We start from the raw sequence: 19900 nt of genomic DNA, 5'->3' as shown, positions 1-19900 counted from the left end.
ATGCATTTTTGTAACAATCCAATTCTTGTATAGAAAGCATGAACTGCGATTATTAGGCAGATAAACAAAGCATGGTAACCAGCATTATAAGAATGGTTAAAAAAAAAAAAAAAATTCAACCATGATAATGTTACTGTGTTGATAAACTCCTGTCTGTTACTACCTACACGATTGAGAGCATAGTGGGAGTACCCTCTGCCAGATCAGTTGGGATATCTTAACCCCCCCCATACCTGGGTGAGATGTACCAGGAAGCCAGTCAGCTAGTCTGATGTAGTGCAGGATATCATCCTCTGCAGGGCTGCATCCCTCTCAATTTGTACAGTGTTCCTGGATAATGTCAGCAGAAGTGCTGGACTACCAAATGTAACACAGAGGTAGTTTATATAATGAAAAGCACTGTTCATATCGCACTGTCAGAGGTGCAGAGCTGATGCAATGATTTGTCTGGAACTTCCGAGCTGTCTCCAGCGGACAATCCCAATGCAAGGGCATCATGTTCTGTGTGCCTAGCCTTGGGCGGAATATACAGACTACATGGTAACAACGCTTATAAGGAGTAGGCTGACTGTACATGTCTTCTCAGTACATTATGGTATATTAAAAACCACAGAAAAAAAACTCCATCAGAAATAAGATGCCAAGCTAAAATGTGTAATCTAAGATGGAGACCCTGCGCTGGCCCTAACATGGTTCACCATACTATCTCACCTGGAGCCCTCATCATCTCCCAGGTCTCAAAAAATCATAAACATTTTAGTAGTCCTGCAGGTCGAGGTAACTTGAAAAGTTTTCTTGCTCTCACTGTAATGAACTTGACCCGTAAACGGGTCTCAAATTGTGTAATCCTAGGCAAATAATTTAGTTTACAGAGTCACTTTTTTCCTCGTTCTCACTTGAGTGCACCTTCACATAAGCCCAGCATTTCTGCTGTACAAAAAAACTTTTTTTTTTTATTAACTGGACTAATTGTTTGCTCCATGTATAATAAAAAAATCTAGCCCACATCCATGACTTGCCTCTTAGTTTACTAATAGCTTTGCCATCAGGGCTGGAGTGTTTCTTGTTTAAACACTCACTTATAATAAATATATCACTAAAGCATGATGTGGTAGAACACTGTTATTTACACAAAATCGTAGCCTTACTGATAAAACTCTATAGGTATCAACGATAATTTGTGAAATTTGGGTTTCCGTAAACATATTTATCCTTTGCACATCACCAAGTAAAGTGTTCCCACTAGTTTTCTTCCTATCAAAATATTTTCCATCACACAAAAGTACAAAAAAATGGAATTTCACAACTAATGAAATATATTTTGAAATTTATGTACAGTTGACTTGGTTATTTACATGTTGCGTGGTGGGAAAAACCTGACACCTTATAGCCTTTCATTTCACACTCTTTGCACAGCAGGTCAGACAGTTCACCTCACAAAATCCTGGAACTTTGCAATCAGAAAGAAAATTAATTGTAAGAAGACAAACTGACTTCTGACCTCTATCTGAACACAGAACAAGTGTGACAAGATAAAAACATAATTTAAAGGCGTCTTTATTGTTATTTCACTTTCTGAGTGAACATCTGTCTGTCAACTAGCCAGAAGGGATGAGTAGGTCCAAAAAATAGCTCGACCTGATAAATATGACTCACCATAACAAGTGGGAGAGTACATTTTTTTAGGCCTGCCTCCTGTTCAAGGGGCAGTTCTGGATACTACCTCACACTGAGCCTTATTCCTACCTCAGAGGAGCTGGAACATCCAGAATATGATTCTGATGTTTCAGGAAGGAGTTCAGTTTCCAGTCCATATGGTCTTAGCCTTCTAGGTTGGTTGGCTTCTTGAATCCTCGTGGACAAGTTTGTCTAGTAGCACATGAGGGCTGTCTAGTGGTGTATCTGCAGACAGGCAGTTCTAACATGGAGGAGTCTGTTGAACACCATTGTGATCTTCAGGGGCAGTGCAATGGATCTGGCTTGGTAGGGCATGGAGGAGAACCATGTTGCAAGGATGTCCTTCAGCCCCTGTTAGATGTCTGTGCAGGGTAACTGATGCCTCCATTTAATGGTGGGGTTCTAATCTACAGGCACTTGGAGACTAGAGGCCTCAGATTTCTAATAAACTGTACACATCCGTTTGTTCAAACTGAAGGTGATTCAGTTGCCAGTCAAGGTTTTCTTCCGTTCCTTTCTTTGTCTGTCCATTTAGATCTACTTACAGAATGCCTATGATGTGGTATGTCAGCAGGGAGGGAGGATTGGGGTCTTAGCTTCCCTGCCGGGATGTTTTGCAACTCTCGTCTTGGGCACACCACCTTGGTGTTTGTTTGGTAGTGAACCATCTGGTAGCCACTTTGAACATGAGGGCTGACAGCCATATTCAGCATTGTCACAAGATGACATACATCTTTGCCAGTGGGGTAGCCCTCAGGAGGATCTGTTTGCCACTCACAGCAATATGCAGTTGTATGCCCTCCAGTATTAGTTACTTGGAGTCCTGCGGTTCTGTTTCAGTTGAAGTGGACTTTTCTTCTTTACTGCATGTTTCCTCCTGTATGCTTGATTCCCAGGGTTCTGAGTAAGGTTTGCTAAAACAGGGCCCAATCCATCCTCATCACCCTGGACTAGCAAAGAAGGGTGTGGTAAACAGACCTCCTGCACCTCTTTCTGTGTCCCCTGCTTCATCTTTGCCTCAGGGCGGATCTTCTGCCCCAGCTGGAAGGCATGTTCTGCTCCCCAACTTCCAGAGCCTCCACTTTCATACATGAAGATTGAATAGTGAAATAGGAGTTTGTTACGATATCCAGGGGAGGGTTTCCTGTCTGTTTGCTGTGATTCCACCAAGATGGTGTACTCCAGAAGGAGGAATAGGTTTGTCACTTTGGGTGCTGAGAACAATCTGGATCACTGGAAGGCCGGTTTGTCAAACATACTGAAGTTTGCACTCTTGCTATCTTGGCTGTGCTGTATGGACTGTCGAGGAATACCTTGTTGGCTTTTGTCTGTCTTATGGAGAAACCATCCTTGTTTAAGACCCCCAGTTTTTTTTTTTGTTTTTTTTTAAATAGGTTGAATAATATGTTCCCTACCACTCTCTATCATGCTGCAGTAGGACCATAATCTGTTTTTGGCATGTTGTGATGGGGTCTCCATTTGAATCATTTCATAGTATCCAATTGAGGTATTTAACATGCAAAGCTTTTTTCTATTTGACATTACCTGTCCGTGAGTTGGAAACATTCAGCGTACATCCACCTTTTGTTCTTACCCTAACAATTTAGCCACTAAGCAAGATCTGCTTTCCTACATAAGGTGGTGACCCCATTCCATCTGAGTCAGTGCATTATCCTCCTACCTCCTCCACATCTCACCAAGGCAAGGATAGTCTACACAGGATGGATCCAAAGAGGGTGTTTAGTTTTACATTTACTGCACCAAGGATTTCTGGATTGAGCTCTTCCTAGGTATGCAGGCAACTGGAAGGGAGACTTTTTTTTTTATTTTATTTTTTATAAGAAAATCTTATTGAGGTAGATCATCTTCTGTATTGAGATGTGTTATGCCCTAGCACATGAAGAACCACATTACGACCTAGGACCCATTCCACTGTGGCCAGGGTTTCTATCTAGGTGTTTCCAAGGGGATTTCCTGTGGCAGAAATACGCAACATGGGCATTTCTTCATTCTTTTGCTAAGAATTACTGCTTGCATTGGGAAGTGCAACAGAATGGCCATTTTGCCAGTTCTATTCTCCAGGACTTGCTCCACCATCAATTCAAGTACCCCCTTCAAGGGGGTACTGCTCAGTAACCTATTCAAAAGATGAGGAATCTACAGATATCCATCAGAAGAAAATGTTATTAGCCTTCGGTAACTTTATGTTCGATGGCATCCGTCGCTGTAGATACGCATGTTTTGCAATAGCTCGCCATCTGGTGTTGGGCCGGAGTGTTACAAGTTGTTTTTCTTCGAAGAAGTCTTTCGAGTCACGGGACCGAGTGACTCCTCCTTTTGTCTCCATTGCGCATGGGCGTCGACTCCATCTTCGATTGTTTTTTTTCCGCCATCGGGTTCGGACGTGTTCCTGTCGCTCCGAGTTTCGGAACGGAAAGATAGCTAATTTCGGAAGATTTTCGTCGGTATTGTTGCGTTCGGGATCGGCATAGTTAGATTCAACACCGCATCGAAGATCGAAGAGCTCCGGTGCCCTTCGGGGTAGTTTTTCGATCCCCCGTCGGGGCCTGGACGGCCCGACCGCGTGCTGAAGAACGCCGATGGAACGGACCCCGTTCCGTTTCTGCCCCAAATGCCACAATAAATACCCCTATACAGACCAACACTTGGTCTGTAACCTGTGCCTGTCACCTGAGCACAGCGAAGACACCTGCGAGGCCTGTCGTGCGTTCCGGTCCCGAAAAACTCTCCGAGACCGTCGAGCCAGAAGACTTCAGATGGCGTCCGCGCCGACAGCCCACCGGGAGTTCGAGGAACAAGAAGAGGAGGGATCCTTTTCGATCCAAGAATCGGACTCCGAAGGATTCGACGATACACAAACCGTGAGTAAGACGTCGAAAACCACACAGAAGAAGATTTACAAGGCCCAGGGGACGCCACTGCCATCAGGCCATGGCTCCACCCATAAATTCGGTGACCGACCGTCGGCACCGAGAAAGGCCCAAACAGTGCCGAGATCGTCCGACTCCGGTCGAGACACCGGCACGCAGCCTTCTCGGGACCGAGAAAGTGCTGGAGACAAGCCTCGACACCGAGATGCCGGTGTGGACACGGCTCGACGCCGAGACAGCGGCACCGAAGAAGATCGACGCCGAGAGGTTTCGGCCCCGAAAAAGAAAAAAGTCACCTCGGAGCCGAAAAAACACGCAGACAGGGTTTCGGTCCCGAAACAAACTGCAAGCGACCCAGCTTCAGGCTCTTATACAGAAGAGCACACACTAACCTCCCAAATGCAAAAGCATAGGTTCGAGGAAGAGCTACAATCAACTGATGTGAACCATACGCAAAAGCGTATTTTCATACAGCAGGGGACAGGAAAAATAAGCACCCTTCCCCCCCATTAGAAGAAAGAGAAGGTTGGAGTTCCAAACTGAACAGACACCACAACCAAAAGTGGTGAAAAGAGTTACCCCACCACCCTCTCCTCCGCCCGTGATTAACGTCTCACCAGCACAAACTCCATCACACTCCCCAGCTCACACCACCATAAGCCAGGGTGACCAAGATCAAGACGCATGGGACCTATACGACGCCCCAGTGTCAGATAACAGTCCGGAGGCATACCCTACGAAGCCATCTCCACCAGAAGACAGCACCACGTATTCTCAAGTGGTGGCTATAGCAGCACAATTTCACAACGTAAGCCTCCACTCAGAACAGGTCGAGGATGATTTTTTATTCAACACACTCTCCTCCACCCACAGCTCATACCAAAGCCTGCCTATGCTCCCTGGTATGCTCCGGCACGCAAAAGAAATCTTTAAGGAGCCAGTCAAAAGTAGGGCAATCACACCAAGGGTGGAAAAAAAGTATAAGGCGCCTCCTACAGACCCGGTTTTCATCACTACACAGCTGCCACCAGACTCTGTCGTTGTAGGAGCAGCTAGGAAAAGGGCCAACTCCCACACATCTGGAGATGCAACACCCCCAGATAAAGAAAGCCGCAAGTTCGATGCAGCTGGTAAGAGAGTCGCAGCACAAGCTGCAAACCAGTGGCGCATCGCGAACTCCCAGGCACTACTTGCGCGCTATGACAGAGCCCACTGGGACGAGATGCAACACCTCATTGAACATCTGCCCAAGGACTTACAAAATAGGGCAAAACAAGTGGTTGAGGAGGGACAGACCATTTCCAACAACCAGATCCGCTCCTCCATGGACGCTGCAGATACAGCTGCACGGACAATTAATACATCTGTAACTATCAGAAGGCATGCATGGCTCCGAACGTCTGGATTTAAACCAGAGATTCAACAAGCAGTTCTCAATATGCCTTTTAACGAAAAAGAACTGTTCGGTCCAGAAGTGGACACAGCGATTGAGAAACTCAAAAAAGATACGGACACTGCCAAAGTCATGGGCGCACTCTACTCCCCGCAGAGCAGAGGGAATTACAGCACATTCCGTAAAACACCCTTTCGAGGGGGGTTTCGGGGTCAGAGCACACAAGCCAGCACCTCACAAGCAACACCGTCCAGTTACCAGGGACAGTATAGAGGAGGTTTTCGGGGACAATATAGAGGAGGGCAATTCCCTAGGAATAGAGGAAGGTTTCAGAGCCCCAAAACCCCTACTACTAAACAGTGACTCACATGTTACTCACCCCCTCCACACAACACCAGTGGGGGGAAGAATAAGTCATTTTTACAAAGCATGGGAGAAAATCACTACAGACACTTGGGTTCTAGCAATTATCCAACATGGTTATTGCATAGAATTTCTACAATTCCCTCCAAACATACCACCAAAAGCACAAAATTTGACAACCCACCATTCCAATCTCCTGGAGATAGAAGTGCAGGCACTATTGCAAAAGAATGCAATCGAATTAGTGCCAAACACACAAATAAACACAGGAGTTTACTCACTGTACTTTCTGATACCAAAGAAGGACAAAACGCTGAGACCAATCCTAGACCTCAGAGTAGTGAACACTTTCATCAAATCAGACCACTTTCACATGGTCACACTACAAGAAGTATTGCCATTGCTAAAACTACACGACTACATGGCAACTTTAGACCTCAAGGATGCTTATTTCCATATACCAATACACCCATCGCACAGGAAATACCTAAGGTTTGTATTCAAGGGAATACATTACCAATTCAAGGTACTGCCTTTCGGATTAACAACCGCACCAAGAGTCTTTACCAAATGTCTAGCGGTAGTCGCTGCACACATAAGAAGGCAGCAAATACATGTGTTCCCATATCTAGACGACTGGCTAATCAAGGCCCATTCGTTAATAGAGTGCTCAAATCACACAAATCCTATCATACAAACCCTCTTCAAACTAGGGTTCACCGTCAATTTCACAAAATCAAAAATTCTGCCGCGCAAGGTACAAAAATACCTGGGAGCCATAATAGACCCATCAAAAGGAGTAGCCACTCCAAGTCCACAAAGAATTCAAAATTTCAACACCATCATACAACGTACGTATCCAACACAAAGGATACAAGCAAAGATGGTACTACAACTCCTAGGCATGATGTCTTCATGCATAGCCATTGTCCCAAACGCAAGACTGCACATGAGGCCCTTACAACAGTGCCTAGCATCACAATGGTCACAAGCACAGGGTCACCTTCTAGATCTGGTGTTAATAGACCGCCAAACTTACCTCTCGCTTCTGTGGTGGAACAACATAAATTTAAACAAAGGGCGGCCTTTCCAAGACCCAGTGCCACAATACGTAATAACAACAGATGCTTCCATGACAGGGTGGGGAGCACACCTCGATCAACACAGCATACAAGGACAATGGAACGTACATCAAACAAAACTGCATATAAATCACCTAGAACTTCTAGCAGTTTTTCAAGCACTAAAAGCTTTCCAACCAATAATAGTTCACAAATACATTCTCGTCAAAACAGACAACATGACAACAATGTATTATCTAAACAAGCAAGGGGGGACGCACTCCACGCAGTTAAGCCTGCTAGCACAAAAGATTTGGCGTTGGGCAATTCACAACCAAATTCGCCTAATAGCACAATTTATACCAGGGATCCAAAATCAACTCGCAGACAATCTCTCTCGAGATCACCAACAGGTCCACGAATGGGAAATTCACCCCCAAATTCTGAACACTTATTTCAAACTCTGGGGAACACCTCAAATAGACTTGTTTGCGACAAAGGAGAACGCAAAATGCCAAAACTTCGCATCCAGATACCCACACAAACAGTCCCAAGGCAATGCCCTATGGATGAACTGGTCAGGGATATTTGCTTACGCTTTTCCTCCTCTCCCTCTCCTTCCTTACCTGGTAAACAAACTCAGTCAAAACAAACTCAAACTCATATTAATAGCACCAACTTGGGCAAGACAACCCTGGTACACAACGCTGCTAGACCTCTCAGTAGTACCCTGCATCAAATTGCCCAACAGGCCAGATCTGTTGACACAACACAACCAAAAGATCAGACACCCAGATCCAGCATCGCTGAATCTAGCAATCTGGCTCCTGAAATCCTAGAATTCGGGCACTTACAACTTACCCAAGAATGTATGGAAGTCATAAAACAAGCCAGAAGGCCATCCACCAGGCACTGCTATGCAAGTAAATGGAAGAGGTTTGTTTGCTACTGCCATATTAATCAAATACAACCATTACACACAACTCCAGAACATGTAGTGGGTTACTTGCTTCACTTACAAAAATCTAACCTGGCTTTCTCTTCCATTAAAATACACCTTGCAGCAATATCTGCATACCTGCAGACTACCTATTCAACTTCCCTATATAAGATACCAGTCATTAAAGCATTCATGGAGGGCCTTAGGAGAATTATACCACCAAGAACACCACCTGTTCCTTCATGGAACCTAAATGTTGTCCTAACTAGACTTATGGGTCCACCTTTTGAACCCATGCACTCCTGCGAAATACAGTTCCTAACCTGGAAGGTGGCATTTCTCATCGCCATTACTTCCCTAAGAAGAGTAAGCGAGATTCAGGCGTTTACAATACAGGAACCTTTTATACAACTACACAAGAATAAGGTCGTCCTAAGGACCAATCCTAAATTTTTGCCAAAGGTTATTTCACCGTTCCATCTAAATCAAACAGTGGAACTTCCAGTGTTCTTTCCACAGCCAGATACCGTAGCTGAAAGGGCACTACATACATTAGATGTCAAAAGAGCATTGATGTATTACATTGACAGAACAAAAAACATCAGAAAGACTAAACAACTATTTATTGCATTTCAAAAACCTCATGCAGGAAACCCAATATCAAAACAAGGTATAGCCAGATGGATAGTTAAATGCATCCAAATCTGCTACCTTAAAGCTAAACGACAGCTGCCCATTACACCAAGGGCACACTCAACCAGGAAGAAAGGTGCTACCATGGCCTTTCTAGGAAACATCCCAATGCAAGAAATATGTAAGGCAGCCACATGGTCTACGCCTCACACATTCACCAAGCACTACTGTGTAGACGTGTTATCCGCACAACAAGCCACAGTAGGTCAAGCCGTACTAAGAACATTATTTCAGACTACTTCCACTCCTACAGGCTGATCCACCGCTTTTGGGGAGATAACTGCTTACTAGTCTATGCAAAACATGCGTATCTACAGCGACGGATGCCATCGAACTGAAAATGTCACTTACCCAGTGTACATCTGTTCGTGGCATCAGTCGCAGTAGATTCGCATGTGCCCACCCGCCTCCCCGGGAGCCTGTAGCAGTTTGGAAGTTACCTTCAACTATTTATATATATATCATCTCAACCTTAAATAGGTGCATACTTAGTCACTCATTGCATGGGCACTATTACTACAATTCAACTCCTACCTCACCCTCTGCGGGGAAAAACAATCGAAGATGGAGTCGACGCCCATGCGCAATGGAGACAAAAGGAGGAGTCACTCGGTCCCGTGACTCGAAAGACTTCTTCGAAGAAAAACAACTTGTAACACTCCGGCCCAACACCAGATGGCGAGCTATTGCAAAACATGCGAATCTACTGCGACTGATGCCACGAACAGATGTACACTGGGTAAGTGACATTTTCATTTTGTGGATACTCTTGTCTTCAATCCCACTCTTCTCCCTGTCTTGAAGGATGAATATGGACAATGTTAGCAAAGTTCTATATCATTCCATTGTACTACACCTCTACAGAATTGATGTTGTTCTCAATCTTCCATCTCGTTAGCATGCAAAAAAATAGATAAGAAATTGATGTTTGATGTCAGGGTGCTGGGACCGGCGCTTTATGGCTCCAGTGATATCATAATGGCATCACTTCTGGCACATATGTGGAGCCAGCACACCCTACTGGTGCGGAAGAGCTATAGAAAAGTTTTCATATCCAGTTCAGCACCTGGGATATGTAAAAGGTAAAGACATTTTCGACTGTAAAGATTATTACAAAAGGCAAGCAACTTATTATTTTTTTTTTTTTCTTTCAGTTTGGGTGGGGGAGGTTCATTCCACAGCATATGTTTTCCATCTGTGTAACACACTGACATACCGTACATCCATAAATCACTGATACATATTTAACTGGGACTATATGGTTGGGTGAAGCTCGCCAAATAGATCTTTTATGCAGCATCCTCCAGTCACTCATTTCAGCTGTCCTGTAGTTGGGCATGTTTTGTGGTTGTCGTACAGTGCACACAATCTCTCCATAGACAACAGCAGAAGGACCCTGGCTTGAAGTCACCATTCAGACATTTTAACCTATTGAAGCCGCTTGCAGCTTGGTGCAAATTAGAGTTCTGCCTCACATACACTCCTAGTACTTTTAACTCCTCCCCTTGCACACAGTGACCTGTTAGATCATTAGTTACATAACCACACATTCTGCAATCTCTTTTCCTTGTCTAGAAATTCAGCAACAGTATATGAAGAACATTTAACAAGTCTGAGGTCCCGATTCATGCCAGTTTTTTGGGCTAGTCATACATTCAATAATTCTAAATAGACCTTTTTTTACATGTCATGTCATCCTGAAAGTCTGACATGGATCTAGCTCTCTGGAGCTTCGTTGAATACCCTGATATTAATACTGTTGAAGCCTTTGTTCCCTGATTAGAAGAACGGGACAGTAAATCCAGTAATAGGAGCACATTAGTAATAAATTGTCAAAAGGTATTGGTGATACAAGACCATGTGAGGATAATCTATAGGCTTTCAGATCTTGGACTGCTACCAACCCTTAGGCAGTCCACTAGCATCCTAAGGTCTTCCCAGTAGGATGTCCAGTGTTACAAGACATCTGCTAACTGAGCTCCAAACGTTTAATTTAACCAACCTTTTGAGACTGTGAGGCAATGCCTTGAATTTGCATGCTAGTCTCTGTGCCTTGGTGATTTCTGAAATACTGATCTCCCTCTAACTCTTATGGTAAACCATGGTTTGGTGCCGAAGCTTCCTAAAGGCTAACCAGCTCTGCAGTTGACAGACGAGGGTCCCGGAGTACATTCTTGGCCTCCTCAAGAGGGGTTGACTATTGTAGAGCCATAACCTGTGTGCTGCGAATTAATTTATTGTGAGTAGGTCCTTTTAATTTAGTTTCTATATTTTTCTCTTTGCTGTCATGAATATGTGCCTTATGTCCCTATAGGGCGAGAATGGCACATACATCTCTTATATGTGCGCCTTTGTAATTTCCCAAAATGTAGTGTAGTTCCTGTATTCACGCCTGGTAGAAGGTACCTGCTGTGGATAAAGTGATATTAATAAGGGTTGATTCAAGCCATGTGAGAGGTGATCTTTTGTAATGCAGTGTAATGTCACTGGAGAGAGTATGGCTGTAATTAATTTTTTATTTAGCAGGCTCCCACCGCCCTCCGGAGCAGTATGTCTCATCCATGGCTCCTGAGGTGCTACCCTCCACTGCTGCCATGGTGACCTCACCTCCTCCTCCGCTTCCATCAGTTCCAGTGCCACAGCCCAGAAGCAGAGAATCTTCGTTAATAGAACATCTCACCCACGTCCCACTGGAGAACTTTCTTCAGACGTTGGAGTCACCTGTCACTTCTCATCTAACAGGTACCAGGAGAACACACCTGTGAATTAGTACATTGCAAGCAGTGGTATTTACATAGATAGCTCAACATATGTCATAGTTCAGAGCATGTTTCACCTTAAGGAACCGTCATGTATAATGTATCCACATATGGTTTTGTCACTATCCTGGACTTGCGCACCCCTGTGACCTCTCAGGACATCACAATGTGTGAATCTGGATCTTTTATATTCCCAATCTGTGATCAACAAAGTGACCTTGGGAGTGCAAGCAGCCCTTTCACAGGTTTGTGTTGCCTAGTGCCATCTTGTAATGCCAACATGTCAGTGATTTATAATGCCCCTTCTGGATTTGTTAGTTGGACTGCAGGCCAGCACTGACTCACTACACTTCACAGGGAAGGTCTAAATGCCCATAGCTGTCTATCTTGTAATAATCTTTTTCCTGTTACCTCTATTTTCAGGGACCAGAAATTGCCTCTCAAAACTATTAAATCAAAGCTTTGCACAGAGTATTGTGCTATCATAACTTTTGTGTGTCACAAAGGTCTTGTAAGAAAAGTGCACATGTTCATAACTTTTTAAAATATTTTTATTTCCTGTTATAAAACCTTTAAAAAGAAAACATTAGTTCTCAAACACAAGTGAGTCCACAGAGTTAGACAATTTTGTCCATACAGGTCATTCTCAATGGGTGCTGCCACAAAGTATGGAGGATGTTACTCTCCATTCTGCATCACCTAAATCATAGACTATCAGGGATTTTCCCAAACTCGGCTGTGTGCAAGTGTAGTAGATTTGGTGAAGAATCTTTAGCTATACCAGTTGGAACTCAGTTCAGATTAATTCCTCCTGTCTGGTGATCTGCAATTGGCAATCAAACCCTGAATTGCAGCACCAATTTGTGAGGGAATTGGGTCGTATTTGACCAGTTGATTTAAAATTCCGAAATGGAGACTGTACACCTAAAATTAAAAAGCAGCCTACATGTAGAGAGTTTGATATGGGTGGTAGGGAATCAGATAATCAGTGATAAGATATTAGAACAATCTGTCATGGGTCTCATCGAATTTCCTGTATTAAACTATTTTGCCTCATCCATGCCGACAAAGCTTCTAGAATGAGGACAAAGAGCAGAATGAAAATTTGGCATTCCTAGCTGGTATCTGTACCTAAATGAAACTACAATGATGTGGCGCCATTTCACCATTACCTTAACCCTGCATTTAATATATAGCGACCAGGCTCACAACAATTGCTTTGCAAGATGGGGGACAGTAATGGTCATTCAGTTGAGACTAATGCGTTCTCAGTTTCATTTAATAGAACTACAGTCAGCTTAATAGTGCCCCAGTGGAGGCGTCTAAGGTTCATTTGCTTAGTGCGGTGGGCATAAAGCCAGAGTGGTCCAGATGAGTCCATTTACTCATTGCCCCATACAGTTAGTTGGCCAGAATCTTGGCCAGAGTTCTAGTATCAATAATTAACAGAGTGATGGTCTTGTAAGTGGTATAAATGGCACAATGCTTAATAGACCTGCCTGAGTAATGAATCATAATTACTTTAATGAACCACAACTCTGTCAGCAGGGAACCTTCCTCTACGTCTCCCTGTACATACTGAGGCGATGGGACATTCCTTTATACGGTTCAGCAGGCAATAATTTACTCTCCCTCTCTTCAGTTGAGTAATCACAGTGGAAACTTCCTACCCATTTAATTTAATTTTTGGTCCAGAAAGGCCCTAGTATCTGAATCTTATCTTCAGGATCCGGAACTCTTTTGTGACACACCTAAGGTGATCTCCATGGTCATCAGCTCTAGCTTTATAAACAGATTATCGAACAGAGGTTTGAGCAGTTGTTATATCCCCTAATACTATTGTGCCCCCTACTTCAGGCAACTAATTAACTCATTGAAAACCCCTCTCCCCTCAGCTAAGCCACACTAAGGGTTTTATGGGCTTTGATCCTGATATCATACAGGCGATATTGTCCAGTTAGAAATTGAAATTTTGCATGATTTTTTTCCATCTTACTGTGTTCTACGTTTATAACCGACAGAACCAGTTACATTTCAGGTGTCCAGGACAAGATATAATGTCTCTTTTGGTTCAAATGAACTTCCTCAATCAGCAAAGCAATTAAATGTTGGAGATGGTTTCTACCCTCAGCATAGTTTTACACACTTTTCACAGTATGGCAGCTGATTCCACAGAGCCAGTGTTTTCCTCAAAATAATGGTCAGTAGTAAGGGCTAGATGCATTGTGTTATTGTTGTCCTTGACTTCTCAGCCACCTAGCTTACTGTTAATTTTAATATTCGGATCAAGCATTTTGTATCTCTAAATCTGGGTTAGTGAGTCTGCAGGGTTGGGGTCAGTAGCTAAATGTTTCTTGTAAAAGAACTGGGCATATGTGAATAGAAAGAGAATATGTCAACCCCCACCCATCAGTCAGCTGCCTTTTGTCTACCAGTCAGTAACAGCAGCAAAGCAGTTCAGCCTAAACAGATTTCTACTCTTGCAGCAGCTGTGGTTGCTCTGTCTAGTTTAATATCATTGACAAGATTTGAATCACACCCCAGGATGGAGCTGTTCTCAGGTGAAAGTAATTTTGCACCTTGTCTGGATTTACGTGGTGTGCATTTTTAGGCTTTGTAGAGATTGGGTCAGAGAGCTGTCCTTATGTTTTATTTTCTTTCTGATTTACATTTCTAGTCGCAAATTCCTCACCGTTACAATAGTCCCTAGCTCCAGACTGGATCCTGAGAATTCTTTCAGCATGGTTCCCACACAGCATTAGGTGACTTTACCTGGCTCCACAGTCACTCACTACCATCCGAAAGTGAGAGCAGAGCCCCAGATAAGCACCTGCTCTATGCATTGACGCCAGTTCTTTTATTCCCTCATCCTTCGAGCTGATCCACAGCTCTGCTCCAAACTTGTCAACCTTCCAAGAAGTCCAAACAAACTTTCACAATTTACTACGGATTGATGCCCTTACTGAAACTGAAAGGATTCTAGCGATACCAAAACTACAGAAAGCAGATGTTGGTCACAGACCTGCATGAGGTATGACTGTGATGCCTGGGCTCTGGCTACGACTCAGTTGTGTGACAAGTGTGGTCTCATGCACGCTACGGCAATTGGGGACCGAGAAGCGAAACCCCGTTTAACCCTGTTGCTTAACATAAGAAGAGGTTATGACTGAAGCAAAGGATCTGCTTCCATTCTAGGTCATGGGCCTGATCAGGGTTCCAGTTACCAGGGCACTCTCTGAAAAGTCAATTTCTCACTTGAAGTCTTCTGCTAAGTTGAAGTCAGAGTCTAGGCATAAACATGAGGTAGGCCAAAAGGAACTCGACCATACCCCACCAATTGAAGTCTGAGGATGAGAAAGGGGAACTATTGCTGCCCTCTCGATATACATATGATGCATGGTATCTAGAGTTAAATAATGCCAATGAGCTCTCCTGAAACAGAACTTGACACTATAGTTCGGATGCTAATGGAGGAAAGGGCTTCATTTCCTGTGGTCGTGGGAGAGCAGCTGAAAGTACTAGAGTTGCCAAATATTGATAATGAAACCAGTGTGTTAACTGAGGTTCTGCAGCCTGGGCCAGCTTCCACTTAGTCATTATTGGTATTCAGTGAAGCCATCATTAATGCTTTGCTGCATATTTGGTCCAAACCTTGCTTATGGCTGCCAGTCAGTCAGCTGCCAGTCAGTCACCCTGTGGACATGAACTTGTTCCTGGTGACCCAGACTTCATGACGAAGCATCTTACTCCTGAGAGCGAGAAGGCCAGTGGCCTTGATACTTTGCCTGACACTGGCCTGAATTCTCCTCCTGGCCCCTTCATGGTGAAATCTACCTCATTCGCAATCGTCATAAGAAGGGCAGCAAAAGTTCTTCATCTTCATCTACCCTCAGTAGGTGTTAAAACAGAGGTTCTGCAGCCAGGGCAGACCTCTTCAGAACCACTTCTGCCATATGATGAGGCACTTGCAGGCACCCTTTTAGGCATCATGGATGGAACCAGGATCTTGCCTTTCTGTCAAAAGACAGATAGCCAATGACACAGGCCAGCTCAGGGCAACCTGACTTTCCTTCACCAGCACACAAGACTAGATAGACTAGTGGTTCATGTCTCCATGAGTAGACTTAACCCAAACGGATTGCTGACCACTCGGCCAGACAGAATCAAAGTGCATGGAAGTGTTAGGGAAGGGAATGTTCTCCTCTGCCAGCCTTACCTTCAGTTGCATAAATTAAAGTTGCCTCCTGGGGCTATACTCTCACGTGTTGTTGAACATAAGCAGAGTCTTGGAACAAAGACATCTTTGTCAGCCTTCATAACCTCCGACAGTGAGGACTGTAATGAAGATTCTGGGTATGATCGCAATAAATCTTATTGCACATATTCCTTACCTTAGGATTATACCCAGGTGTCAGACTGGATGTGCAGTTTTTTCAGGAACAGTACCCCTACACACTGGTAAATGGCATAGTTTGGCACTGCATGGTGTCGGCGTCATCTGCACCAGAAGTGATGTTTGTGGTGCCTATAGAGATGCCACCCAGGCATGCTGACGTCAGTTCTTTTCTTTCTGCGCCAGTCAGTGCAGATTCGAAGAAGAGCCTCGACTTTCTCTTGAACACTTTTTGAGGTTTTTCCTCCTTGTGTGGCAGGGATGTCTTCTGGTAAGGCCGGCTTCAAACCCTGTAGCACCTGTCACCACTTGATGTCAGTGACGGACCAGTACCTTGTGTGCCTCTCATGCCTCAAGTGTGACCACAACCCGAGAGCCTCTGCCAGGCCGCCATGCCATGAACCCGAAGACCTTGAGGAATCGATCCTTCAAGCTCCTGGCAGCTCGATGTGCAACACCATGACAATCAAGATCTCTGTTGAGAGGAAGGTCCTGGGAGCAGTCACGGAGCCCTAGATCTTCGTCACACTTGAAGTCCAAAGGTCACTTGGGTAAGCCCTACCACCAGAATAAGTCAAAAAGGTCCTTGACTTCACCTCTTCAGTCGGCTGACAAAACAAGGGTACTTGGCTCATCGAGGCCTGGTGCAGTTGTAGACCCAATGCTTGGGCCATCTCTGCACCTCCCTGAGTTTCCGGGAGCCAGAGCAACCCCCCACTCAACTCCATGCACCTCATATTTGGGTGGCCCGTTCCCTGCGGTGCACCTTTGGGCCCTGAGGTTCTGCACCAGTGACTTCGGCATCAGTGCCAGTTGGAGCCCTAGTATCCATTCTCGGATCAGGACTGATGTGGGTCCAGCCATGTCAACCTTCCATGATGACTCTCTCAATATCAGCTCTCCTGGTCCCGCTCTTATTCTGATCCTCTCACTCAGATACGAAGTCAGAAGGGCATTGACCGACGCCGATTCGGGTGCAGACTGGAGCCATGCCTGCCAGGTCGGAGTCGGAGCCCTATTCATATGGGTTAGGATGTGGGAAGTAATGGGAGGGGTCACTGGCCTGTGAAGAGTACCAGTATTATGAGACCACGGACCGAGGTGAGGATCTGATTGAGCCCAGTGAACTGTACATGTCTCCAGATACTGGCATGCTTTTTCCCCTTACCATGGCTATGGAGGAGGGAGTGTCATTTGCCACGGTAGTGAGGAGGGCAGTTAAAGTCCTTGACTTTCAGTGGCAGTCAAGACTAATGTGTTGAAAGAGGTGCTGCTACCCGGCGTGTCCCCGTCAGAATCATTACTCCTATTAAACGAAGCCTGCACAGACATTCTGCTTGTGATCTGGTTCAAGCCCAGCACAGGGGCTCCTGTGTACAGGACGTTTGCCAGCTGCTGCCGCCACCACCCCACCCCAGGGGACCCAAACGTCCTCACCCAACACCCTAACCCAGAAAACATGGTGGTCCAAGCCTGTAATTCCAATGTAAATTCTAGTGCATTTCCTTCCACTTCCCTGGCTAGGGAATCCAAGAGGCTGGACACCCTAGGGAAGAAGATGTTTTCTTCCACCAGCCTGCAAGTGTGGTCCATGAACACTGAGTGCCTTTTGGGCTGCAATTCCCAAACTCTGTGGGATACGGTTGCACAGGTGCAGCCAACAGTTCTGGAGGAGGCCCCGGGCCATACTCTCCCAGGCTTCTGTGGATGGTAAAGTTGCAGCTAAGTTCACAAAACAATGTGGACTAAAATTGGCAGTGGCCTTGCAGCGCCATCCATGGTTGAGGACGACTGGCTTTTCTGGGGGATGTCCAAGTATCGCTCATGGACATGCCCTTTGATGGCTGCTGTCTCTTCAGAGACGAGGCGGATTCTTCGCTAGGGCACTTTGAGGACAGCATGGCTTTGCCCAGTTCCTTCGGTCTTCCCTTGGCCCTTTGCCACCCACAATCTGCCTTTTGCTTCTTTCGTGGCTATGGAAGGGGCTACCAACTGTGTTTGTACCCTCCCAGCCACCGAGCGGCACATGCTCCCCAGCCCCTGCATGGATCCTGAGGGTCTGGCCGCAAACTGTCCGGCCAGTCCACTCCCTCCTACTTCTGCATCCCTCTCCCTCACAGACTCCAAACCCTCCTAATCTGCCCTGGTATCCTCATGGGCACCCAGTAGGCGGCACCTACCCCACTGGCGGTCCATAATGTTGAGCAGGTGGGTTTTGCAGAATGTCCGAGGGGTTGCTACCTCCCCTTCGTGAGGACCTGCACCCCTGTGCCACCAACTAGGACAGGCTGACAGAGGTTCCCTTGTCTCTACTTCACCAAAAAGTATAGCTCTCTTGGCCAAGGGAGCCATAGAGAGTTCTCACGCTAGAAGAAACAAGTTGTGATTGCTATTCCCGCTACTCTCTGGTGCCCCAAAAAGACAGAGGCCATCATCATATCCTCCATCTGTGCCCTCTACGTTTCTTCCTTAAGGAGAAGTTCAACATGCTCACGCTAGCTCAGGTCTTGTCTGCCCACAACCCGTTAAACTGGATGGTAGCGTTGGATTTGCACATAATTTCATATTCCCGTCCTGCCAGTCCACAGGCATTACCTGCTGTTCACGGTGGGCCATGCACACTTTCAGTTCACTGTGCTCCCCTTTGGCCTTCCCAGCTCTCCTTAAGTGTTCATCAAGATGATGGCGATGGTTGCAGCTCATCTGCCGAGATACCAGTCTTCCCTGTCTGGACGACTGGCAGTTGAAGGCAGGATCGCCTCATGCAGTAGTCTCTCAACTCTAGGCTATGGCAGGCCTCCTGTATACACTGGGGTATTCCACTGGAGCCAAAGTTTGATCACTTGTTCCGATCATGGACATTCGCCAGGCAGCAACATGGGTGTTATAAGTGGAAGGACCCATAGACAATAGATAAGGTTTTCAAAGGATTTCATTGAGTTTGGCTTCAGATAAGCAACCAAGAGACAACGAAAATACAAAGAGAGTCACTCTCGCAGAGGCTATTCCCTGTCCTTGGCGTCCCTCTTTAGTCTTCAGACTCTAAGGGGAGCCTTGTCCCCCTATTGCAGCTGCATACGAAGAGTAGATACCCTCGGGATAAATCCACAATTACAGGATTAGTAGGATATTCCTTTCATAGAAAAGGACTTTTGTGCCACCACCATTAACTCAGTGACCGCATTTGTTTTGCTTTCCTCTCCCCATGTTGTTTTCCTTCTCCATGCAGTATTATCTCTCAGTTATTTAAGTTTTTTGTTTTTTTACCCCTTCACCCTCCTTACTTGTAAACCTCCACTGGTGTTAAAACGCAACTCCTGGGACTTGCCTGTGCCCATGACCCATCTCTACGGTCATGGCTGTGGTACCCGGGGCGTCCTTATCTCTCTCCAGGCCGCTGGGCTTACTCGCCATTGTTTGTGTCTCTCAGAGCCTTCTGATGCTGCCGTCAGGACCCCCACTGGCGTCGCACTCCACAACCTCATCCTCCTGGCAGCTTTCTTGTCTTCTTCCACTTGAGCTGACGTTCCCCTGTGTCCTGCTGACTTCTTCCCACCACTCCTCTCCTTTGCGGTCGCTCTGGTTGTCGGCTCTCTCCCTTTCGCTGCTTTCCATTTTCTTGCTGTGGCTGGATGGCGTCTCTTCATGGTCTGCCTCCACCACGACTAGTATATTGGGTGCCTAAGTCTGCGGAGTCTCTCTGACAACCATACATCAAATGAACAAGTTA

General features: G+C 45.5%; 1 protein-coding gene across 6 annotated transcripts in view; it reads left to right on the top strand.

Moving 5' to 3' along the window:
- Nucleotides 1-19900, top strand: part of SH2B2 (SH2B adaptor protein 2) — a 423267-nt gene that overhangs the window by 307830 nt on the left and 95537 nt on the right. For 3 of the 6 annotated variants that reach the window (XM_069226948.1, XM_069226946.1, XM_069226949.1), the window contains one exon: nucleotides 11545-11760. In XM_069226948.1, coding sequence (XP_069083049.1) covers nucleotides 11545-11760 — 216 coding nt within the window. Of the gene's footprint in view, nucleotides 1-11541; nucleotides 11761-19900 lie in introns of all 6 variants that reach the window. The other 3 variants (XM_069226944.1, XM_069226945.1, XM_069226947.1) reach the window with 1 other exon arrangement.

Source organism: Pleurodeles waltl, chromosome 3_2 (assembly GCF_031143425.1).
Source record: "Pleurodeles waltl isolate 20211129_DDA chromosome 3_2, aPleWal1.hap1.20221129, whole genome shotgun sequence".
Classification (NCBI taxonomy): Eukaryota; Metazoa; Chordata; class Amphibia; order Caudata; family Salamandridae; genus Pleurodeles; species Pleurodeles waltl.
The sequence above is the reverse complement of the archived record's forward strand: the minus strand, read 5'-3'. Positions and strand labels throughout refer to the sequence as shown.